Source organism: Pelmatolapia mariae, linkage group LG14 (assembly GCF_036321145.2).
Source record: "Pelmatolapia mariae isolate MD_Pm_ZW linkage group LG14, Pm_UMD_F_2, whole genome shotgun sequence".
In the NCBI taxonomy this organism is placed as follows: Eukaryota; Metazoa; Chordata; class Actinopteri; order Cichliformes; family Cichlidae; genus Pelmatolapia; species Pelmatolapia mariae.
Window position 1 is genome coordinate 28555042 of NC_086239.1, and position 24350 is coordinate 28579391.

Here is a 24350-nt window from a genome sequence, read left to right on the forward strand (position 1 = left end):
AAAAGTCGAGGGTCCCAGAGGAGGCAGCCACACATAATTGCTGTACTTCTTGAAGTCATGAATCTATTTAAAACTGTATCTCCTGAATGGGAGTGCACCAGCTCCTCCCACCACTGCCTCCTGACATTGAATTCCCTCTCAGGCCCCTGTCTTAGACAGGTCCACCATGCCTGTGTTGTGGCTGTATAGTGGCAGGCAGTCCATTGACCCATATCTGCTTTTAGAGGCACACTGACCCACAATAGTGAAGAGAGGAGTCCCCTGAAATCCTGGAGGGCCATCCCACAGACTCGCACCAAATAGTAACATTACATAACTGAACACAACAGAAAACATCTAGTTCATGCAGCTTATCCTGCAAATGTGCACAAAGACACAGATTGACACCCAAGTAGTCACAATCAAATTCAAAAGCCATGAAATGATCCCGACTGGCAGTTGATAAGCATCGTTCAAGTTTGCATTTTAAACTTTTTAAACCATACACATTATTATTATTCAAATTATTATTATTTGAAACTTTTCATTTTCAAACAGAAGCCAATTACACAAAATAAAGAAGCAAAAAAAAAAAAATGGCTGAAAACCTGCTCTTCATAGTGGAAATGATCTAGTTGACCTAATTTCCTTCTGATTTGGCCCATTTTGGCCCACTTTTACACTGACTGGAACCTGGAAATGATTTCCATTTCTGGAACTTTCCATCATTTTCTTCACAGTTTAAAGCGCTGCGGAAAAGCCACTGAGTGCACGAATTGCTCGGAGACTCAAACACCCCTGAGAATTTGAGGGTGAAGATCAAATTATCAGGAGATTTCAAACTGTCCTCAGGGCACATTTTTACTAATTAGAGTAAAAATAGCACACCACGGGGTGTGGTTAAACGCCTCATTTAGGCTCTTATTGGACAGAAGGTTCTGACTTAATACATGATTTTGTGTTTTGCAGGCAACCTGAACATGTGGGAAGCATTATTAAAAACAATTTGCATGTAAAAAATAAAGTAAACCAGTTTAAAACGCCACGTTTCTAAACATTGCTGAGTCAAAGTGAGTGTGGCCATGTGAAAAATTCTATATCAATGTGATAAAAATAGAGCTAAATGAATTATAAAAAATCACTATATTTAAATAGAACAATGAATCATCACATTTTTTTATTCATGTGGGGCAAAGGTGGGCGTACACGCTCCGCCCAGGGGTGTTGGCTTGTGAGGTGTGACACACTTGAGCTAGATACAAACTAAAGCTGGCAGGGAGGCTCCATCAGTGTTCATCGGGTCAGTAGATGAGGCACATCTTAATTTCAGGTAAGAGCTTTTATCTTGTTATTTTTATATTCAACTGATTTTAATGCTGTCTTCACAAACTTGAAATACAAGCTGCCTTTAGATTTTATTAAATTTTGAAGATTTGTGCTGCAGCTCTAACAATTTCATATATTTTTTACACTGCTATTAGTGTTTGATCAACTGTGTATCTGACTCTGATTAAAGATTTTTGTGGTCTTGCGTTTTTCCCCACGTAATTAGCCTAGTGCTGTGAAAATCACAGAATGGCATCCAAGCCTGCACTTACTATTAAAGGGCGTTAAAGTGATAAACCTTTTCTTCACATTACCAAACAATGATGCACTCAAAGCTTTATAAACAGCTGCAAACACGCTCATTATTGGAAAAGTACCAATATGGATCAATCTGCTGTTACTGTATCCTGCAAATCAAACAAGCTCTGACATCTTTAAGGTAGATAGACGATAGGAGGACGGGTGTGAAATCTAGATAAAACTGGACTGATTTTCTGTTTGATTCCACTTCAGTGTCTGCCCTTTTTAGCTGCTAATGACTGAATAATAATCAGTCAAATCTTCTTCCAAAGGCTGCTCAGACAATCAGTCACTCAGGATGACGCATCAGTTCCCAACGCTCTCCGAGGCTCAGAAGAGGGAGCTGCATGAGACCGCTTTACGCATAGTTTCTCCAGGGAAGGGCATCCTGGCTGCAGATGAGTCTGTAGGTCTGTAGCACTCCTTCTTTAAACATGCACATTTAGTGAGTGCACACCTTATGTCGCTGATCAAGCCCATCCAATCAAAGAGTGTAAGCTATCACCTCGTTCAAATGTCACTGACAATACACCCACTGCAGGCAGTATGGCTAAGCGGCTGGCTCAAGTCGGAGTGGAGAACACGGAGGAGAACCGCAGGCAGTATCGGCAGATCCTCTTCAGTGCGGACGATCGCATCAACAGCTGCATCGGAGGGGTCATCTTCTTCCACGAGACCCTGTACCAACACTCTGATAATGGCATTCCCTTTGTCAAAATGATCAGGGACAGGGGAATCCTGGTTGGGGTCAAGGTCTGACCACTTAGGATTAAATCTGTTTATGTTATCAACTTTTTATGCTGATGGGTTTGGATTTTAATTCAAATCATTGTCTGCATTCTTCAGGTTGACAAAGGTGTTGTTCCCCTGGCAGGAACTTGTGGAGAAACCACCACACAGGGTCAGTCAGACTCACACTGGACCGCTGCTGATATCAACCATTTCATCACCACAATTTCCCATTTATGAACATTTCCCTTCTCTGTTTTTTCCTTTGTATTTTTTACCCTTCTCCACAGGTCTGGATGGATTGTCTGAGCGTTGTGCGCAGTATAAAAAGGACGGCGCTATCTTCGCAAAGTGGCGCTGTGTGCTCAAAATTAGTGACGTCAATCCATCAAAGCTGGCTATCACAGAAAATGCGAATGTTCTTGCACGTTACTCTAGTATCTGCCAGCAGGTCAGAACTCTAAGCCTAAATGCCTATCCACACATCACTGTGATCTAATGCATATACAGTGTTTGATCATCTTTTTTTCCTTGAACAGCATGGCATCGTGCCCGTCATAGAGCCAGAGATTTTGCCTGATGGTGATCATGACCTGAAGCGCTGCCAGTATGTCACTGAGAAGGTAGGGATTGGTTGCACTGTTACTTTTATGGGTTTTTCAGACATTCTGTACCACTCTGCTGCTTCTTTAGTAAAACAGCGTCTGTGTTGCAGGTCCTGGCTGCAGTGTACAAGGCCATGTCAGACCACCACGTGTACCTCGAAGGCACTCTGCTCAAACCCAACATGGTCACCCCTGGACACAGCTCCTCCACCAAGTACAGCCCAGAGGAGGTTGCAATGGCAACCCTCACTGCTCTGCGCCGCACAGTTCCCCCAGCTGTGACAGGTAAGTTAAAATGACGCTCTCATTTAATAGAATAGAATAGAATAGAATAGAATAATCCTTTAATTGTCCCACAAGGGGAAATTTGGTTGTAACAGCAGCCAGAAAGACACATATACAAACAAACAGTACACAGGATACAGAACAGAAACATACACAATTTTTCTTACATATTTACATAAGGACAATGGTTACTATATACAGAGAGTACTGTACAGTTATTAAATTAAATAAAAATAACTACAGATAAGAGGCAGACCAGGTTGTAGTGCGAATCGGTTAATTAACTTATTGCAGTTACAGTGCTGATGTGCTGATTTAGAGGTTTAGAAACAGAGACGTGTGCAGAAACCAAACAGAACAAATTCATGTTTTTGTCCACAGGAATTGCTTTTCTGTCAGGAGGTCAGAGTGAAGAGGAGGCCTCTATCCACCTTAATGCCATCAACAACTGCCCTCTGCCCAAACCCTGGGTCCTGACGTTCTCCTTCGGACGAGCCCTGCAGGCGTCTGCACTCAGAGCCTGGAGAGGACATAAAGAGAACGAGAAAGCCGCCACTGAACAGTTCATCAAGAGAGCAGAGGTACCTTCCAGTCTTTTTTTTAATGCACACATAAAAAAAGAACCAGCTGCTATTTGTATGACGTTTCTCTGCTTGTTTGCTCTCTGTTGTGTCTGCAGGTGAACAGTCTGGCATGTCAGGGAAAGTACACCGGTGGAGATAACTATGGCGAGGCTGGCCAGCGCATTTACGGTTCCTGCCATGCATATTGAAGAGTATAAAAAGAACATTTTAACTAGCAGTGTGTTCTTCCACACCATAACAAGATATATTACAGAGGAGCTGTACTGCATATTCTTAGGTTATTTCAGAATATTGGCCTACATAATGATATTAAATGAAATATCTTGCCTTGACAAATGAGAACAATCAGAACATGGCCTTGGGTGTTTCTAACACATGTGCTGAATGAAAGGCTTATGCTTTACTTGTGTTGTGGCAGTACTTTGACTAGAGCTTTAAATCCTGCAGTTAATATTGCAATGTCGGCCTAACATGTGCTCCAGAGTAATGATATTAGTTCGACTCAAAACACAGTTAACTAAATAGTTAAAGAAGCTGAATCTATATGATACAGCTCCTAATCTATTATTTAGAAGTTGTTATGTGAAGCTTCTGTGCTTGTGTGACAGAAAAAGTGGATTTGTGTAGTTCAGTTTCTTTATTTAGTTAGCAGTGAACATGCACAAATAGACATATTGTAAGAGAATTAGCTTGAAGCTAATTTGCATCTACAGTCCCCAGGTATGAAGTACAATCAGCTCAATAAGTAATATACAACACATGCTGATGTGTGTTATCATTCTTAGTAGCATTATATGTCTAATAAACATATTTCAAATGTAAGTATTGAGGCAATAAAACTGTGTTCTAGTAAAGTCTGATTGAGATGTTTTGTTTTATGAAGGTTAATGGTATGTCACGCTCTTTATAAGACAACAGACACTGATTCACTATGTGGAGAAAATTCGTTTTCACTTTTTAAATTTTTTTTTTCATCTTTCAAACCCTGTAATTTAAGGGTATTCTGTATGCTATCTGATGTGTCAAATGTCTAGAAAAGGCATCTGGCACGTGATGCTGAAGCGCTTCTGTGATATTCTTTGTCAGTTACAGTTCATTTCCACCATTCTGTAGTTTGACATATGTGTAACTCTGAATAGTTCAAAATGTCACTTTCAAATATTTATGGACATTTTGTTTTTCATTTCAAGCCCGGTTCAAGTCTTTCTTTTTTTAATAAGAAAAACTAACAAACTCACAACAGTTTGCTACAAAACAGTGTGATGTACCCTTGATAATGTTTTGACACATCAGTATATATATCTGGAGCCTATCCCAGCTGTATTAGGGCAAGAGACATGATACACCCTAGACAGGTTGCAAGTCTGTCCCAGAGCTAGCACATAGAGACAGACAACCATTCCCACTCATGTTCACATTCAATTAACCTAACCCCACTAACTGCATGTCTTTGGATCGTGGGATGAAGCCAAAGTACCTAAAGAGAAGCCAGGCAAACAGGGGGAGAACATGCAAACTCCACACAGAAAGACCCTGGATTTAATTTATTTGTGCTATATTAATATAAAAATAAAATAATATTACTACATGAGATTACAAATATTTGAATCTAAATTCTAATGAATGTACTCAGTATGTACACAAGCATCAAGAGAATTTGAAAAAATGTTCTGTTGCCTACATTGTAGAGGGTGACACTGCCTCCCCACTTAAACCGCTAAACTAGTACAGTAAGGGGTTACAGTGAGATTCAGCTGGTGTAGTGTCTCAGCGTAGGGAAAAGAACCACATCTCACAATGTATATATAGATGCTTCTTAATGTACATGCTGTGATCAGCTGTTGCTCCCTTACACAACTGAATTCAACAAGATAATATCAGATGTTTCACAGCTATCTTGGCTGATTTCCATTTCCTATACTGAGGGTCCACTGCATATTGTTTTCATACTAGACTGTATACAGTTGGTATGAAGGTAGAATTCTGTGAATTAACTGAACCATCATCATCTTAAATGCAAATTAGTCTACTACTGTTGATGTAAACCAACGCAATAGATTCACCACAGTACGACAAACTAACCTCTGCCTCCCATACAAATTTTCATGTGACATTTGCATAACACAAAGTTAGTACAGCTTAGTTTGTTTTGCAGAAATATCCTATATGTGGTTAAAATTATGACATTATATGTAAGTTTTAAATTTGAAGTTTATCAAGCGTCACCGAGCAAAATACCTTTAAATATAACCTCTCTTCTTCCTCTCCTGTCTTTTCTTACATCTTTCTCCATCTCTGAGTGAAGTTTTCTCGCACGCTTTTCTCTCCCCTGGAAATACACCTTTAGCTTGCAGTTAGCTAATACACCTTCAGCTCCCAGACAGACTGTGACTAACTGCACACAAACAGTTAGTGTGTTTGCTGATATTTGTTGAGCTGATAGAAATGTTGAATTTGAAATTACCTGACAGTTAAAAAAAACGTCACTCACTTCATGCTTCCTCCTTTTCTGTAGAGCTGGCCACATTTTGAAGCAATGCAAACACAACTAATGGACACCTGCACTCCTTCCGGCCTGCGTTGACTCCCAAAGCTATAAATGATACCGCTGAACCAAAAGTAATGAGTCTGTTTTGAAAATGTACGACGTAGACAGTACAGATATTTGTTTTAAAATGTAGGGAGTAAAAGTAAAAAGTTGTCAGAAAAATAAATACTCAAATAAAGTACAAATACCCGAAAAGTCTACTTCAGTACAGTAATGTAGTATTTGTGCTTTGTTAGTTCCCACCTCTGCACCTTTCTAGTGCTTTACCCTATTTTCACAAAGGGCTCTACACTATAACATAAGATGCAACTACAAAGACAGTATAAAAAGAAACTAAAACTAAATAAAAGCAGTCCACAGGTGGGTTTTATGCTTCTTTTTAAAAGTATCAGGTGTGTCCACAGATCTTAAGTGCATTGGAAGTGAGTTCCACAACTTGGGAGCCACAACCTCAAAAACACAGACTCCTTTTGTCCTTAACTTGGACCTAGGTACCAAGGGCACCTCCAGAATTTCTTTCATAGCGGTGGCCATATGGGGCCACTAGAAATACACCAAAAACAGAATTTCCAGTTTTATTATGCTGTTGTCAAATATAGGATAGTTGAAAAATATGGCAAAAAAGAGAGAAAGAAAAGAATTATATGCCTACCTAATTTTCCACTGTTAAAGTTGATATCACTGAAAATAGGTATATATGAAAACCAAATAAGATTTTGAAATCCATAATAATCTGCTTTAACTGATTGATTAATTGATTGGTTGATTGGCTGAAGTCCCACCCATCGCTTTAATGATTCTCAGCAGAGCTGAGCAGAAGAAGCTTAAGATTCACATTCCCAGAATGGAGTTGGCTTTAAGCGCAAACCTGTTCAGTAAAGACAAAAAAGGATTAGTGGTCTGTCCAGGGATTGGCAGCAGCTTTTCTGCAACCTTATTACATTATTATCAACATAGGGCAGTCTTGCCAGGTGGGGCCACTGGGTGGGGATCCGGATAAGGCAACATTTTTCCGATTTTCTATTATCTGTTGTTCAGTATTTCATTTGTTTTATCTTCAGAGATGCTCTTCTGCATACCTTCGTTGTAATGAGTGGAATTTAAGTTACTGTTGCCTTTCTATCAGCTGAAAGCAGTGTGACCATTCTCTTCTGACCTCTGGCATTAACAAGGCATTTTTGCTCACAGAACTGTTGCTCAGTGGCTATTCTCTTGTTTTGAGACCATTCTCTGTAAACTCTAGTGGTGGTGGTGTGGGGAAATCACAGCATAAGGCAGTTTCTGAGGTATGCAAACCAGGCTGTCATGCACTAACAACCATGCCACATTGAATATCACGTAAATCACTTTTCTTCCCCATTCTGGGCTATATTATTGAATAAATTATATTAATTATATTCTTGAATTAACAGCTGGTAAAAATGATATACTTAAAGCAAAATTATAAGCCTATTGGTAAGTATCTATATTTATAAAACATTTATTATTTAGCTGATGCTTATATTATATAGAAATAATACCAATATAGCAAGTCTTGCATTATAAGCGATGTGCATTATATGATATTATAATATATATTATTTGACGACAAATGTTATTAACAAAAACATTGATAGCTTTGGATATGGTCGGACTATTTTCTAAGGCGGATGTGTCAGACTCGGCTGTAGTGTTTCCGGTGCCCTGCTCGGTTAAAAAAAAAACGCGCTAGGGTAGGAGTCACCTCGTCGGGAGTATTGTCTGCTCAGTAAATACCCTTCACAGTGTAGCGTAAAACGGCGCTCATTTGATTGCTTTCTCGTTTTTCTTTTTGGCTCGACCACTCGCAGGCGCTTAAGAATCCTGCAAACAGCGAACTGTTAGCTTGAGTTAGCAGCGATGTCGGGTGTTGTGCGAGGCCCCGCTGGGAACAACGACTGCCGAATTTACGTGGGAAACCTCCCGCCAGATATACGCACAAAAGATGTGGAAGACGTGTTCTACAAGTACGGGACGATTCGAGATATCGACTTGAAGAACCGGAGAGGGGGGCCCCCGTTCGCCTTTATTGAATTCGAAGACCCCAGGTAAGAAGCTAACGGTTAGCCGCGCCAGGCCCGAGGCGGTCCCATTGTGTTGCTAACAAACTCGTGTGTGTGCTAACGCGTTGTTTAGGGCTCAGACTATTTCCTGGATGTTTTCTTTTCTGTTATTGCCGTAATTAAATTTGGTTTGTGTGTGCGCGCGCGCGTGCTACTTTCGCTTTCGACTTAGTTTGTATACGCCTGTGTCCCGTTTTTTCTGCGCTGAAGCTTGGTGCCTTTGTGGTATTAATGTGCATGTTGCTGGAGATTAATACACCCTCTTCGCTGCAGACGACTTGCATCAAAGCACTCGCAGCTTTAAGCTTTGCTACATGTTAATTTGGCCAATCGTTATATTTTTTTCATGAAACAAAAGTTTCATGAGACTAAAATGCTGCGATTGAATCTGCAAAGCGGATTAGTGGACGTTAAGTAATAAAGCTAGCCGCTAACATGGCTGCCTGCGTGTTGCAAGCCTGTTCCGTCGTGCATTTGTTTATGTCTAAGGCGAAACTGTTTTATTTAATAGGGACGCTGATGATGCCGTCTATGGACGTGATGGATACGACTACGACGGCTACAGACTGCGAGTGGAGTTTCCTCGGAGCGGCAGGGGATCCAGAGGAGGGTTTGGGATCGGAGGAGCGCCCAGAGGCAGATATGGACCCCCCTCCAGACGATCTGAGTACAGGGTCGTTGTGTCAGGTAAACAAACCAAAAATATGCAATACCAGGCAGTTATTTGTATGTCTGAAGGGGGGGGGGGGGTTATTTTATTTTTATGTTTATAGTGAGTGTAGTTTTTGAGAGACATGAACGTTTTTGTGTTTATGTTATGGAAACAAAATCTCTTGTACAGTGTTTCAGCGGTTTTAAGACTGTCTTTGAACGCTTTTGCCTATGAGCCTTTGGGCAGTAACTGCAGGTAAGCACAGTCTACCTGGATAGAGTTAAGACAGGGACAGAAGTTTGTGTTGCTGTTGTTTCTGGCCATTTGATAACTTCAAGTGGTTAAATATTTTTTCTCAAACACATGGTGATTTCCCTTTGTCAGTTTTGTTTATATAGCACATTACGTTACACGTCAACTGGATGTGCCTAGCTACAAGTTAAAAATAAATAGCATAGCTCTGCAATGCCTTAATGCAAGAAAACCTCAAAAGACAACTGAACTTTACAAGGAAATAAGACTACATTTTAAACACACAGTTAAGTGTAAACCACTGAGAATAAAAAGTTTTTTAGTCTGTTTTTGGATGTAGACACAGTTGAACTTGATCTCAGGTCAGATGGCGGCTTTGTTGCAAAAAACAGGACCACAGTAACTGAAGGCACCCTCAGCATCATTGGGTCTAATTTTATGAACATTTAAAAGATCTGCACCTGATTACCTGAAACTTGTAACTGGGTTATAGACATTAAGCCAGTCAGACATACTGATGGGCCAAACGGTTAAATGTTTGTGAAGGATTTTAAAGGTAATTATGTATTGAACTGGGAGCCAGTGACATGACTTCATGACTGGGGTAGTAGATTCATATTTCTGTGTATGTGTTAGGTAGCCCGTTGGGGTAAAAATGTTTTAGATGTAAGAAAACTTCAAAAACATTGACTACTCCTAAGGATAAATGTGATCTTCTTTATTGGTGGCAGCCACTGATATCTACATCTAGGGCTTCGATTATACTAACGGTCGCGGAATCATTCCTGTAATGCTGCTTTGAAGTTTAATAAGAAGGGGGGTGGATTGTGATGTAAATTCTCAGTGGACAAGTTGACAGTCACAAAAAGCAGACAGACATCAGAGAGCTGTTATTTTTATCGACTGGATCTGGCCAGAGAGTAAAATTTCCCTTAATCTGTATAAAATGAAAACCATCTCATGGTAGTTGGCTGCAGTGCACACTAAATATGTAAAAGTAATCAGAACCAGCACATTTTTAAATAAAATATTTGTCTTTTACTTATTAACGCAGCAGCAAATCTTAGTGTATCTTGGTGTTAAATGACTAAATCTGAAACAGACCAGCTCTGGGGCTCTTAAACATTCATCCCTGTGTGCATAAACACAGCTGGAGGGTTCACTGTGTGTGTTGACGTAATGTTGGTGTTTTTCAGGGCTCCCTCAGAGCGGCAGCTGGCAGGACCTGAAGGACCACATGCGTGAGGCAGGCGACGTCTGCTACGCCGACGTTTACAGAGACGGGACTGGAGTTGTAGAATTTGTGCGCAAAGAAGACATGACCTATGCCGTTCGCAAGCTGGACAACACCAAATTCCGCTCCCATGAGGTATGTGTATGATTTTTAGCATCATGGATAATTGTTCTTTGCTTTGCTGTGCTGAGGTGAGTACGTCAGGAAACGTGACGTGTCGAGAACAACAGCCAGCCCTTAATTCCATCTGTGGCATTTCCACCGTAGGCAGGAATGTATGCCTTTTCAATGTCAAGTTCTCTTGTGTCTGCCAGGGAGAGACTGCTTACATTCGTGTGAAATTAGACGGTCCCCGCAGCCCAAGTTACGGAAGATCACGCTCTCGCAGCCGTGGCAGCCGGAGCAGGAGCCGCAGTCGGAGCGCCAGCCGCAGTCGCAGCAATTCCCGTGGTCGTGGCAGAGGATCTCCCCGCTACTCACCCCGTCACAGCCGCTCTCGCTCCCGTTCCTAAACTTTTCTGCCGTCGATGTTTTGCTCCTTTTGATGTATACCCTCCTGTTTTTACCTCCTATGAGTTTCTCCAGATGTCAGCTATTGATTTTAATTCCCCCCCCCCCCTCCTTTTTCTTGTCCTGGTGTCCTTGTGGATGATCTTGGTATGTAGTTGTACCACCCCTACCCGTGCTTCAACCCTTCCCCTCTGTCTCCTGCAGCTTTGTCCCTTCTTCTCTCCCTCCCACTCCCCTCTCTCTCCACCTCTCGCTCCCTTTTTTCTGTCCTAAAGTTTTGCAACAGTAGAAATTGTGCTGTGTCGAACTTCAAAAATGTTGAGTTGTTTATAACCTTCACTCAATGTTTTTGCAAGTACTGAAAATTTGAAGTTTTGTTTTTGTTCTTTGTTTTTTTTTCTTATATATATATATAAAGAAAAAAAAAAAAACCTTCTCGTTGGATATGTGGGGTGGGCTGTTTGGACGGGGAGCCCGATGCTTAACTGTATTTTACCCTTGTGTCTTCCTTTAGACATCTGAAGAGAAGGATTAAAGTGATTTGGAATAAAACCATTGTGGAGAACATTTCATTTGTATGGTCAGGATAGGACATCTAGGAGCAATCAGGTCGAGGCAATGGTACGCTTCATATTCCATAAATTGAACGTTTCTGATCGGTTGCTGTATCATGCATGTCATTTTAACAAAGCCACGTGCTGTACTTTGTTATATATACAGTTTTTAACATGCTACTTCTGACCTGTGACAGAATAAGCAGTCCTAAATCAAGTGTTGTGATGTAAGTGTAACATCTTTGCTGTCAAATGTGGGGGAAAAAAAGTGAATTCACTACTTTGATGCAAAGTGTCTCACTTAAATATCCTCATTGGTTTAAATGTTTTCAGGGAGTGATTGTTTTTGTGCTCAGTGGCATTTAAAAATCTGAATCTGACATGAGTGCTTCAACATGGCTTAAAAAAACAACAAAAAAATAGGCCCCCAAATCTTGACATTTTATTCTAACGGTCTGCCTCTGATTTTCTTCCTGGTATTTCAAGGTTTTGATTGGAGGAGTGGCTCAGTGGATCCCAATCCTTGGAGCTGGATGAGTGGATCGATTAGGGAAGGGATAGGCAAGGATGGATGCTCGGAACGGGATCAGTTTTCCAGGATTCAGATGAGTTGATATCAGAACTTAAAAAAAAAAGGAAAAAAAACCAAATGGGAGTCTCAGAACATTTTTTTATTATTAGGCCCCCATCCTGCCTATCTTTTAAAGGTTTTCAGGGATAATGGCTTTATTAGAAGAAAACGAAACTGAGGACCAGGAAGTTGGATCAAAGGATGGAGTCGTAGATGCCTGGTATGAAGGAATTAAAATTGGGGAGGTTGGGAAAGGGGTTTCACATGGGTGTAGTTTGTATGTTTTTAATTTTGCTTAATCTTTTTTTTCTTCCTCTTAGCATTTTCAATAAAACACTTTGAAACAAGGACATTTAGTTTGTCTTTATTTCCAACATAAACCCAAGCATGAATTCTTTACCATTAATAAAATAAACCTGTTTGATCTCCTTCATTACATTTGGTTACAAACGTAAACCAACTAAGGATAACCATGGAGTTAGGAAACAAAGGCAGGGGAGCAGCTGTGGACATGAAACACCACCACAGCAGCCTGCCCGTGTTCATTATTCAAAGCTCTCGTGTCCCTCAGCTGTGACGGTGACTGATGAAAGGGCCTTTTACGCACAGCCGAGTGATGCCTGCCGTGCGCCGTGGTCTCGTTTCCTTTTAGCCCACAGTCGGTGGTGTATACCGTGAATGATGCATTGTGGGATGAAATAAGATGCCGGCAGACAGGAGCTGGAGAAAAACGCTTGCAACACACGGGGAAGCTGCTGCCCAGCCAATGGCAGGGTTCAGCATACAGCAGAGGGGCGGGGAGCTGCTGGAGCACAGCGGAGAGCCAACCTACCTACATGCTTATTGTGTAAATCTTTAAAAAGCAATTACCCGCAGCATCATCCTAACCTTGCCCACCGGCTGGGTGAAATAGGCTACTTATTTTTGGAAAGGAGTGTTTTCAGGTGGCTCGAGAAAAGGTGGGTTGCATATTTTTCATAATCTGAGGGGGGGGAAATACTGACTCTCATGTCTTGACATATTTCTGATTCGAGTTATTTTTCTTTTTCTTACATGATGATCTTTTCCTGTATGCCTCTTTGCATTTTGAATGATTGGATATGTAGGTTGTATTGGCGTATTTTGGCGGATTCTATATTTGAGTGGGCATATTTTGATACTTTTGCCCTCCTGATGCAGAAGCTGCTTTAATCCGAAAGTGATTTTTGCCAAGTAATTTAACTCCACCTGTATCAAGTTTCGCACTCAATCTTTGCAAACGCTCAAGTCACCGTCTGATCAAACATATGGGCACAAATACACAGCCATGAGTTGTAGATTCAGATGAGTGGGATTGGTGGGAAACGCTTTGCCAAATGGCCAGTTTTCTGCTTATGGTGTTTGCGATGGTCCGGGCTGGCCTAAACCGTCCCCTTCACCACGTGCGGTGTTAATTTTCAGTGCGTGAACGTGCTCCCTTCTTCCTCCGCAGGCATCCTCAACCATGACTGACAGGAAAGCTGTGATCAAGAACGCAGACATGTCCGAGGACATGCAGCAGGACGCGGTGGACTGTGCCACCCAGGCCATGGAGAAGTACAACATAGAGAAGGACATTGCAGCCTACATCAAGAAGGTGAGACAGGAGGGGGTGCATGGATGGATCCAAGCAGAGCTCTCATCGACAGAGCACGATCAGCAAATTGAGACACTAACACATTCTCACATCTATTTTTGCCCAGCATGGAGATGAGACACGTGATCAAAGACATAGTCAGGGTTTTCTTTTCATTTGGCACGTTTAAAAATCCTTCCTCCAAAGCAGGGGCGTTTCCAGGATTTTTAGAATTTGGTGACACATGGCACAGTTAGTCAGAAGTGGCAGCACAAGAGCATGAAGACTGTATGGCACTCACTGACTTCTTACTAAGAGGCATAATCGTACTTGAGTACTAATACAAAAGTTTTTGTCACTATGCAAAAACCTTAAACCTTAAAACCTACAGTTTGTACATACAATCATTGATTCATTAATGTGTGTTTTACTTTAATGTGTCAACTGGACATGATTTTAATTGGTCAACTGGTTTCAACTTCACTTATACGACATCAGTAGATTAAAATAAGCAAAAATAAATTATTAAAGATTTAAAATAAAGGGTTTGAAGTATAACATTTGAATCCAGAATATACTGGAGGGGAAAGGGGCTAATAGAAATGCATTAAAACTGATGGTAAATAAGTTATGTGTCCTTGGTCATTTCCACTCTAGCCCATTGGTACTGTTTGTAAGGCCCCCTTAAGAGCACACGCTCTTACACCAAATTACATAAACTAGAATAAAAAAAGCTTTAGATTTGTTTGTTTTTATGTGCGTCAATTTCCCAATACAAGAGTGGAACTCAAACCTTTATTTATAGAGTGCTTTAAGAAGAAGTACAAAAACTTCAAACTGTTGGCTGCTAATGCACAAAGTAACAAGAAAAAGGAAAGCGATAGTAGTAATAAACAAGTAAAACTGTAATGTTTTTCTTATGAAAAGCCTGGCTAAGCAGGTTTTTGTGTGCTGTTGCAAGTCTGTTTCTAGTTCTCATATACACTTGCCTGCAGCATATTGGCATGAATGTTAAACTTGTTTAAATAAATGATCAAAATAACAAATTACCGCTTACAGATTATCAACTATTTTTGCATTTCCCGCTGCAGATCATACAACTCCCATGTTCCTGCTGAGGACCACAGTATGGAGACAGTTATCCAGTTTATTGAATAGCTTTAACTGAAACTGAAACTCAGTGGTTTGATATAGAAAAAAGCAGGCATTAAATGTGCTATAATGTCAATGTAACTAATAATATTTTAATTAATCCTTCAGGAAAGTTAAGGTTGGGCATGACCTCTATACAATATAAATCCATCCAATCCATATAAAGTAACTTGGACCCTGATTGTTGTCGTCCTCTTGACTCTTTTCAGGAGTTTGACAAGAAGTACAACCCCACCTGGCACTGCATTGTCGGGAGGAACTTCGGCAGCTACGTCACCCACGAGACGAAGCATTTCATTTACTTTTATCTGGGCCAGGTGGCCATCTTGCTCTTCAAGTCAGGCTGAGAAGTTTCTGATGGGTATTGAGGAGTTTTTCTCCCTGAACCTAAATCGGAAATGCACTGGTGGCTGATGTCTCCCATACACTAATAACGACATACCATAACGATGCAAAACCGGCCGTGCGCAATTGCATGGACTATACACTATTTAATATGTATGTTACAGTAAGTTTACTTTTTGATAGTTGCCATTTGAATGCAACGGAAGTAGTTTTTGTTGATGCTGTTAAATTCTAGGTTGTAAAAGATTTCAATGTGGCCCTTGATTGTACGTGAAAGGAAAGCTGTAGAATGTAGTGGTGCATCCGCTTTCCTTCTCAAGTGGCATTGCCAGACCCCGTTACGAGACTCTGTTGATTTTGATGGTAAAACCATCCCGCGTGCACCGGTTTAGCAAATCATCGTCCACATAAACCTGTGATCATATAAAGAAAACAAATAATGGGGTTTGTTATCTCTGCTGCCAATTTCCAAGGAATTAAGTTTCTTGAAGATGCACGCGATTCAGTATCTCCACTGTTTTCAATTGAGATTTAAGACAGACCCACAACAGAAGTGAAATTATTGCAGCCGTGTTCAGAAAAGATGTCACATTTTGGACCCAACACAAGTCAGTGCAATCATTTGCAGGGATTTTCAGTTCGACCGCTCTTAAATTTTCACTGTGAAGAACGATGGGGGCCGATAAGCCTCCCATACACAGACCTTAACCTGTAATGTACGACTTATGACACTAGAGACTGGCTACCCAAATTTCCCATCTCAACTACTCGGACTCGAGTCTTATAATCCTGTGTTCCTGCATGTTTTACCACAGATTATTTAAACGTTATATAGGAGACAAATGGAAGCTCTTCTTGGACACTTTTGTGTGTTTTATTATTATTTTTGTTAAACCTTTGAGTTTGTGAATAATGGCCTGGGCTAAGTGTGTCTTGTCCCAGTAATTGCTATAAAGCAGCATTAGGACAATGTTTAGATGAAGCATCTGCAGTCGACTCCACCAAGGCTACCAACGCCCATGTGTTTCAGGTTGTGACGTCTTTTGTGGCTACCTTTTTAAGTCGCATCCCCCCCACAAAGCCTTTAGTTCTGCATTGCCAGTGTACTGCCAGACATGAGGTAAGGACAAAGCATTCAGAGTTGGGACTTTTCAAAACAACAAGAAGCAGGCTTCGTCTTGTCTATCTCAGATTTTTGGCTTTTCGTTTTGTAATGTCTGCATAACTAGTTTGAAATGGCGATGCACAGTATTTGCGTTCTGATTAAATATGTTGTCTGTGAGGACAGATTTGAGGGTTTTCGTGCACAGAGCTAGATGACGGATAAAGGCCGAATGTTTCTCAGATGTTCCCTCCTTTATGTGAGCTACGGGTGAAATGTGTATCTCAAGTGTTAGCTTGGTTTGACATCGTTTCTCTCTAAGTTTTTTTTCTTTCGTTTTTGAGGGACGTCTTCCTAACTATTGTCAATGTAAACAGATTTGGTATTGTTTTCCTCTGGCATGTATTTTTGCTGTGTATATGTAGGAGCCGTTCCAATGCTGTTAAATTTGCACAAAACGTGTGCCTGTCATTGCTCTCAACTGTAACTGGCTTGAGTACAATTGCACTTCATCAGAAATAAATACAGTAGGTTGCTACAGAACCAAAACCATGTAACTCGATAAAATAAAATAAATTGTTGACTTATTACACTGTGGTCTTTCATTCTGTCCCTCTGTGGCAAATCTGAGCTTCAACAGTGTTTTTTGTACCCATGCATGCGAGTGCCTGACTTTAAATATGTTGGTGTTCACAGTATTTTAGTTTTTTTTTTAAACTTGAGGGTCACTTCCCAGGTTGCATTATTAAAGCAAAAATGATACTCCTGATGATACCTCGGTACCGACTGAGTGCCATTTAAATGCCACAGCTTACCTAAGTGTTGTTGCTGACATGTCCATCCCTTTCAGCATGAGCACGACACTGATTTCACTGTACTAAAACAGGCTCAGCACTCTCCAGGTCTTAATCCAACAGAGCATCTTTGAAATGTGGTGGAACGCGCGATTCTCATCGTGAATGTGCAGCTGACAAATGTGTGATACCGTCATGTCAATATGGACCAAAATGTTCCAGGAATCTTTCCAGCACCTTGAATGAAATTGCTGATGGGTTTATGTTTGTGCATTTGTAGAACTAAAAAGCTTTGACCCTTTTAAAATAGGCAAATTAAAGTCCAGCTATTTCAAAAGAGTTGTCAGTTATGTTTCAACTGATCAACAATGTGGTGCTATACATCTATGTTTGCAGCATTTCAGTCATTATGGAATCATTTTGTTTTCCAGTTAATGTGCCGCATTCACCCAAACTCTCTAAATCTATGTTTAAATACTACATCAGCTGATTTCACTGATTCGCATGCTGTCGGCCAGAGCGTATTCAGTGCTGCCGGTTCTGTTTGGTGTGCGTTAAAACCTGTCGGCAGATGAAGAAACTAACACCTTCAGCCAAGATGTTATGTGTCAGGCTAAGGGCTGGTGTAATGGCATGCATTGCTGTGTATTAATATCACAGAAAAGCAGATTTTATGGGTTTTTTTTATTGTGTGCTTTGTTTCTCTGCAAAAATTGTGATTGCACTTCAGCATACAAAAAAGACCATCTGCAGAGAGATCTTGTTCATGCCTTTGGCTGTTGTTTTCTCATTGATAAAAACTGCATGAGTCGGGTGGCACTTGTGTAACGTGCTGCAGTTACGTGATGTCTGTAAGTGGAAATCTGTAGAAACAAGAGCTCACGAAGCCAGCAGAGCTGAGAAAGCAGACAAATCAAAGAACAAGTGGCTAATGAATAATTCGTAGCGACAGACTGGGGTCAGAGTGGATGAAATAAGATGCTCGCTGGAGTTAAGCAAGGCTTTGTTCTTTTGATACTTATCATTGCATCACACTTGCTCTAAAGTTCCTCTTTTTAAAAAATATTTGGGCTTCACTTGCAGCCCTTGTTTAGTGAGCAAGAAAGCCACGAGTGAGTGGCACGAATAAGGAGTCTGAATGCTGTTAAAAATGTGATGTATCATTACGGTCTCACGTTCACTCACACTTTAAACAGAAGTGCGTCAGAGGCCCGTCTGCTTTTCTACCCAACCTTCGCTGCTGTTTTACATTCTTGTTTTTCCCATCAGCACCCCCCCCCCCCCCCCCCCCCCCCCCCACACACACACACACACACATACCTGCCTGCTTTCTCTTTCATAGCCTCTGGCTGCCTTCATCCATCTTCCCACACAGAGCTGTAATTCATGGTCAGAGCACATTCACATGTAGACAGCATAGATAATTGACTGGACCAAGAAACTAACCCCTGCTGCTTGAAAACTAGTCACACAGTTAATATATATCTAGAGCCATGTTTCACACTTTGACACAAATTTGGGGTATTTTTCTGAACTGTGGCTTGTTCAGTATAAAGAGTATTGTTTTCTACCAAATAACTTTCTCATAGTGTTAAAGCAGATTTAAATCCAGCTCCATCTCACACTGTCATTAAATAGCTTTCATATCCAAATCTGCAAAAAGTCTTAAAAGGACTCTTTCATGGCAACATTTTTACCTCTCTGCACTTAAATAGCTCTATTCAGCTCAGCACAGGTTCAATATGAAAAGCATGTGAATAACCTGAATTGCTCTAAAGAGAGTGATGTTTTGGCGCTGGCTGAAAATACCCTTTTCTTTTGTTCAGAGCGTGGCTCTCATTGATGTGGTGAATGTTTATGCTCTGCAGCTCCCTCATAGACTTTGAGATGACCAGTGGGCGTATTTCACGCTGGTACAACAAGGAGGCAAATGACTCAGATTCAAACATCAGGGATGTTGAGAAACACATTCATGTGTTAATAGAAGCTACTGGATTCGCTGGTTGCAATTACATTGTGCGTAGGTTGAAGTATGTGGTGTTATTGTCCGGGAAAGTCAAATTTGAATTCATCATTGGATGAAAATCCTTGAAAATGAATATTTTTGTCCACTATTGTTGTGATTGATGAATGTTTAGTGTTTGAAAAAAGGTGCAAAAGAAGCCCTGAATTATTTATATTAAGACATAGTGTGGAGATGAACATGCACTGGCTCTTCTTTGCATAGTGCCCATAGTGATTTTCATACGTTTTTTTTTTTAATATGAAACATAATCACTATTACCTCCGTACCACAGTAGGGAAAGCACGTGGAATTAACAGCAGCTCAGTTAAGTGCCCATCTATACCCACACAATTACATCTGATTGCAAAAAAAATTGCTAGCCCCAAAGTTTGAAGTCCACTGTCTATTGTAAGAAATTCACCAATGATTGACGGATGAAGTCCAAAGATTCTGTTCACCACAGTGTTTTTTCAGTGGAAATCACACAGACATCTGCTGCCAATGCTACGCAATAATCAGTTCACAAATCACATACACAGACCCAGTTCTGGTCTGGGACTATCACCAGTACCACCTTGTGAAAATACATGCAATTAGATAATAACAATTGTAAGGTTTAGTTTCTCCTAAGCAGGTTTATTTATAGAACCTGAAAAACCTCCATCCCTGTTTGTTCCTTTTGATGGCCAGCAGGGGACAACCCCTGAAATGAGAAGTGGCTCAAGACTTTTGCACAGTACTGTACAGTCTATGACTTAAACCCCCAAACTTTAACATGGATGTTTGATACAACTGTAACTCAGAAATTCTTTTGTTTATTTAGTGAAATCTGAATAACACCTGACTGACAGTCTTAAAGCCTATAGTACGACCACAACCTTGTGCCTTTGGCCACAGGGCAGGGTCACCATGTGCTGAAGAGCTAAGTGTGCAAAAGTCCCCAATACTGCTCATTCAATAGTTGCAAGTTCCAAATCTCCCCATGCCATGAAACCTGAGCTTCATAATTTGGTAAAGGCCCTTTTCCAGCACAACTGTGCCCAAGTGCACAAAGCAAGGTCTATAAAGGCATGACCCACCAAGTATCCATCAAGGATACCAAGGATACCCTCCATTAATTATCTTTGGGACAAACTAGTATGGAGACTTGGAGCCAGTGTCTGTCCGCCCACATGCTCTTCTTTAAGAATGTCTAAAAATTCCCACAGATACACTTCAGAATATTGTAGAAGCCCTCTCCCCCCAAAAAACAAACGAAAAACTGGGAGCTACTATAGCAGCAAAAAAAGGACCAGTTCTATATTATTATCTATGGATCGAAAATGCTCCCGTAGGTGTGATGTGTAGGCGGCACAACAGTTTGGTCCATGTAGTGTAGATAGACGTTGTTGTCTTTTATGCACTTCCACACTCTGACCAGATGATGGAAGTATTTCTCTTTCTTTGCAAAGAGCTCCACTCAATTGCTGATATAAAATGAGAATAAACTGGTTTTTAAACAGTTTTTAATAACATTTTATAAATTCTTATGATTTAAATGTGAAAAAGTATTCAGCTTTAAGTTTATTTTGTAGTGTCAGTAAATGCATGAACTCGTGATTCCTCAGAATTTCAGATATTTGAATTTTCCCTTTTATTTCCCTGTGAAAAGCCACAAACCCCCAGAACAAACATTCAGACCAGGAAACTTTCCTACCTCATAATGGGGTTGTTGACATTAAGTCATGTGTCTACATTACTAAGGCACAGAACAACATACTTTACCAAAAAACTATACAGACCCTGCATATCCTGCACTTTTTTCACATTTTTTAATCTAATATTTTTTCACATTAATGGATAATTATGAAATGCTACGAGAGGTTTTAGAGGGGAAAAAATTCCCATGACTAAAGGGAAACTTAGTTACTGATTACACTGATCATGAGAAATAAATACATTTTTTTTCCATGACTTCACCACTTCTATTGCTCCTTAGATGAAGCGTGTGAGAGTTTTAATGCAGACCGTCTGTGCTTTGTCCTTTCGTAGGGCACCCAGAGGTGATCTAGTTCATAAATGATCATGCCCGGTCTGCTTTGCTGCACCTAAGAGCAGTTTGTTCTAATGGTTTCCTCTGAATGGACTGAAGCCATGAAGGTGTGCATTGCATTGCGGGAAGTTGCTGAAGCAGTCACCCTGTGCGGCTTCACTCAGGTGTGCTATCGCTCATATGCTATTAGGCTCATTAACAGAGGCATTCTGAAGATTAGAAAGGAGGACCTCAGCGGGGAGGAATTTTATTGAGACTACTCGCATAACAATGCACACACAAAGTTAATCAGGCTGGCAAAACACTGCAGGAGAAGGAACAACCAAATACACACACACACACACCTCAGTTTTAATGTTTTTAATTACCAAACGGCAAACTTATGCAAGAAGCTCAGAACACTTTTAAAGTAATTTCCCGTCTTGGCAAACGTTCGAGATGACTAAGTAAGCAACAGGCTAAAGGTTGAAATGGCTTCCTTTCATGGGCCGCTATTTTTTTATGACCTTGTCTGCTCAGACCCTCCTGAAAACACATAAACTAACTTTTCTCCTGGTTAAACTGAACTTCACGATTGATCCTTAAATTTAAAAAAACGCAAGTGCATACTCTGGCTTTTTTTGACTCTAAATCAGAAAACCTGTTTTCTCCTGCCCTAAAGTCACCGGCCCTCTTCTTCCCACAAAGCATCTTATCTAAGCCAAACCCTTTATGGACCATCACCTTGTAATCCTGCTCCTTTACTGCTCTCACTGTGCGCTGCCGTCAAGGATAAGGCAATCAGCTTATCATGAAGACATGATTTGTAAAACTTAAATGCAATGAGGGCATCAGACTCTCTTTGATATCTTCCAAAAAAGTGTGATCTAAGTCTCTCTTAAAAGTGCTTTAAGATATGATGATGTAAGCTTGTTTAAGTCATTTCTTTTGATTTGGTAGAATTTGTATTTATTCCTAAAAATCTGAAAACTAAATTTTGGCAAGTTACCATTCAGTTCTTTCACCCGTGTAAGCAGCGCAAGGAGGAAGGAGAGTGATTCAGCTTGTTTCGGTACTTTCTTGCCTTATCTCAGATCATATCCCAGCTCTGAAGGCATGTGATCTTGGGCAACAGGGCCATAAAGGAGGGCAGTTCTTTATGAGACGGACTGTGAAACTGCAGTTGCACTGACTCTGTGGCTGCAGTACATATATTTGCAGTTCTTTTTTCAGTTTTTGTTTCTGGATCCAAACAAAGAATAAAGATTAGTAAAGAATAGACCTGATTTAGAGACCTTTAGTAATTGAATTCACAAGCTGTTTTAGCTAAAGATTAATTTGATCTTTGTCTGCTTTAGCTTAGCCAAGATTATTTTAGGTTAATTTAAATACAGCAGTTTAGCTCAACATTCAATTCAATTTTATTAATATAGAACAAAATCACAACAACAGTCGCCTCAAGGAGCTTTGTATTGCAAGGTAAAGACCCTACAACAATAACTTTATTAAAATAAAATAATAACATTTTAGTTTTATTATAGCTTAGCATTTTGGTGCTAAAACTTGGCTCAGTTTGAGTTTATCCTCATGAATTATTGTATGGAAAGTGGAAAGATTCCCAGGGCCCTGGAGCTAATGGGGCCTTCGGTCTTAGGATTTTATATTAAATGTGTATACTATTAGCCTGTTGTTGTGATTTTTAAACTAGAATATATATATGGTTACCACTTAGTCAATTAAATCACATAATTTTGACAGAAATTACAAATTAAATGTCAATCTGGACACAGCATGGGCAGTCTGCAGGAGAAAGGGATACTTAGCTGGTCAGCATAGCAGTTGTCATACTGATGCTACTCTCTGCCTCCTGTGGAGCTCATGGGTACTTATATAGCTGCTAGCTATAGGTAGCTTAAGGTTACAGGAGCACAGTGCTAGCATCAGCGGGCTGGGTAGCTTAGGAAGTCTGAGTGGTGCTCTTTAGCTAACTTCTTAGCAAATGCCCACACAAGTGGGCAACAGATGTTGATCCTGGACCAACATTGTTATGATGTTACGTAATGAATAAAAAGGTACACATATCCCACACATTAAAAAAAAAGTTAAAATTATGTTGTAGGAACAGAACCAACACGGAAAAATCAGATCACAGCTATGACTGTAATGAGGCTATTGGCAGTGCAACAAAAGAATTATTGTGCAACAAAATCACTGCCGCTGCACTCTTTAGCTGTTAAGCAACAGACATTTGCCATTTAGATGTGCTTCATATTATCCTTATAGCCTAACATAACTTATTTCATTTTTCTTTAGTTAAAACTTTAGTTAAATGTTTTCGTTAAAGTTAAAGTTAAAATAGCTTAGCTATTTACCGATGAAGGGTTACAACTTTTTCATGCTGATTTACTCTCATATTTGTTATCGGCACAAATAATGGTATATTTTTTAAATGAAATCCTTAATCCACTTCAAATCAAAGTATTTCCTCTATTCTGATATTTGATATGTAAAAAATGCTACACAGCCACATTCACAGGGCAGACCCACCCTTGGATCACAGAAGGGTGGTACAGGTGCTGTCAGGGATTTACTGATGGGGTTTAGATTGCTCTGACAGAATTTTAAAGCTGTTATAAAAGTGGGTTTTTATGTGATTGCTGCTGGGTGTTCTTGGCTGTGTCTCAAGGTCTGTTTGTAGACAATACAAAAAAAGGGCTTGGGGAGGCATGTGTATGTGGTATGTGTGTGTTACTTCGTGTGTCTGTGTGTAGCATGCACAGGATTTGGTGATGGAGATCAGAAGGGTGGGGAAGTCACACAGGTAGAGGATGCCGATGGAGGTGGTGGGACTGTGCAGTCACCGTGTCTCAATCTACAAACTGACCCTGCATGACCAGTCTTGGGCACCAGCTAATGGCCCCCAATTACAGTTTCTCTGTCCTCCACAAAGCAGCCAGTGTGGCGTGACCCTTTGAAATGAATGCATGGCAACAATTGACATGTTTAGAGAGCGAGATGGCTTAATTGCATGTTAGTTTTTGCATGGCATTTTATTTTGGACTTATTTAGTCCTTTACCTTTGACTCTTTCAAACCGCTAAAGAGTGTGAGGGAACAGTCTGGGTTTGAGGGTGGGAA

At 40.4% G+C, this 24350-nt stretch overlaps 3 protein-coding genes across 4 annotated transcripts; all 3 read left to right on the forward strand.

Annotated features, from left to right (window-relative positions):
* The first annotated feature begins 1274 nt into the window (after window positions 1-1274).
* On the forward strand, window positions 1275-4244 carry aldoca (aldolase C, fructose-bisphosphate, a). Its single transcript, XM_063493115.1, has 9 exons — window positions 1275-1309; window positions 1878-2015; window positions 2147-2358; window positions 2452-2506; window positions 2625-2785; window positions 2874-2957; window positions 3050-3224; window positions 3606-3805; window positions 3904-4244. The coding sequence occupies exons 1-9, from the start codon at window positions 1288-1290 to the stop codon at window positions 3994-3996; spliced, it is 1140 nt and encodes a 379-aa protein (XP_063349185.1). The 5' UTR covers window positions 1275-1287; the 3' UTR covers window positions 3997-4244.
* Window positions 4245-8020: 3776 nt separating this feature from the next.
* Window positions 8021-12557, forward strand: srsf1a (serine and arginine rich splicing factor 1a). 2 transcript variants are annotated; one of them, XR_010095481.1, is made up of 5 exons: window positions 8021-8422; window positions 8949-9124; window positions 10538-10710; window positions 10890-11706; window positions 12126-12557. XR_010095481.1 is itself a non-coding variant. In XM_063492459.1 (4 exons), exons 1-4 carry the CDS (start codon window positions 8235-8237, stop codon window positions 11085-11087), a joined length of 735 nt encoding a protein of 244 aa, XP_063348529.1. In that variant the 5' UTR covers window positions 8021-8234; the 3' UTR covers window positions 11088-12557. The 2 variants fall into 2 exon arrangements, 1 of the variants encoding a protein (XP_063348529.1); XM_063492459.1 differs by having other exon boundaries at window positions 10890-12557.
* Window positions 12558-12991: 434 nt separating this feature from the next.
* Window positions 12992-16995, forward strand: dynll2a (dynein, light chain, LC8-type 2a). The gene is made up of 3 exons (XM_063492460.1): window positions 12992-13169; window positions 13682-13825; window positions 15166-16995. The coding sequence occupies exons 2-3, from the start codon at window positions 13694-13696 to the stop codon at window positions 15301-15303; spliced, it is 270 nt and encodes an 89-aa protein (XP_063348530.1). The 5' UTR covers window positions 12992-13169; window positions 13682-13693; the 3' UTR covers window positions 15304-16995.
* The last annotated feature ends 7355 nt before the right edge of the window (window positions 16996-24350 follow it).

Excerpts from the sequence above, each read along its gene's own strand:
- aldoca (XM_063493115.1), top strand. The coding sequence starts at position 1,288 with ATGAGGCACATCTTAATTTCAG. Across the intron at positions 2,958-3,049 it reads GCCAGTATGTCACTGAGAAG|GTCCTGGCTGCAGTGTACAA; the intron begins GTAGGGATTGGT and ends TCTGTGTTGCAG. Across the intron at positions 3,806-3,903 it reads AGTTCATCAAGAGAGCAGAG|GTGAACAGTCTGGCATGTCA; the intron begins GTACCTTCCAGT and ends TTGTGTCTGCAG.
- srsf1a (XM_063492459.1), top strand. The coding sequence starts at position 8,235 with ATGTCGGGTGTTGTGCGAGGCCCCGCTGGGAACAACGACTGCCGAATT. Across the intron at positions 8,423-8,948 it reads ATTGAATTCGAAGACCCCAG|GGACGCTGATGATGCCGTCT; the intron begins GTAAGAAGCTAA and ends TTTATTTAATAG. Across the intron at positions 9,125-10,537 it reads GTACAGGGTCGTTGTGTCAG|GGCTCCCTCAGAGCGGCAGC; the intron begins GTAAACAAACCA and ends GGTGTTTTTCAG.
- dynll2a (XM_063492460.1), top strand. The coding sequence starts at position 13,694 with ATGACTGACAGGAAAGCTGTGATCAAGAACGCAGACATGTCCGAGGAC. Across the intron at positions 13,826-15,165 it reads TTGCAGCCTACATCAAGAAG|GAGTTTGACAAGAAGTACAA; the intron begins GTGAGACAGGAG and ends GACTCTTTTCAG.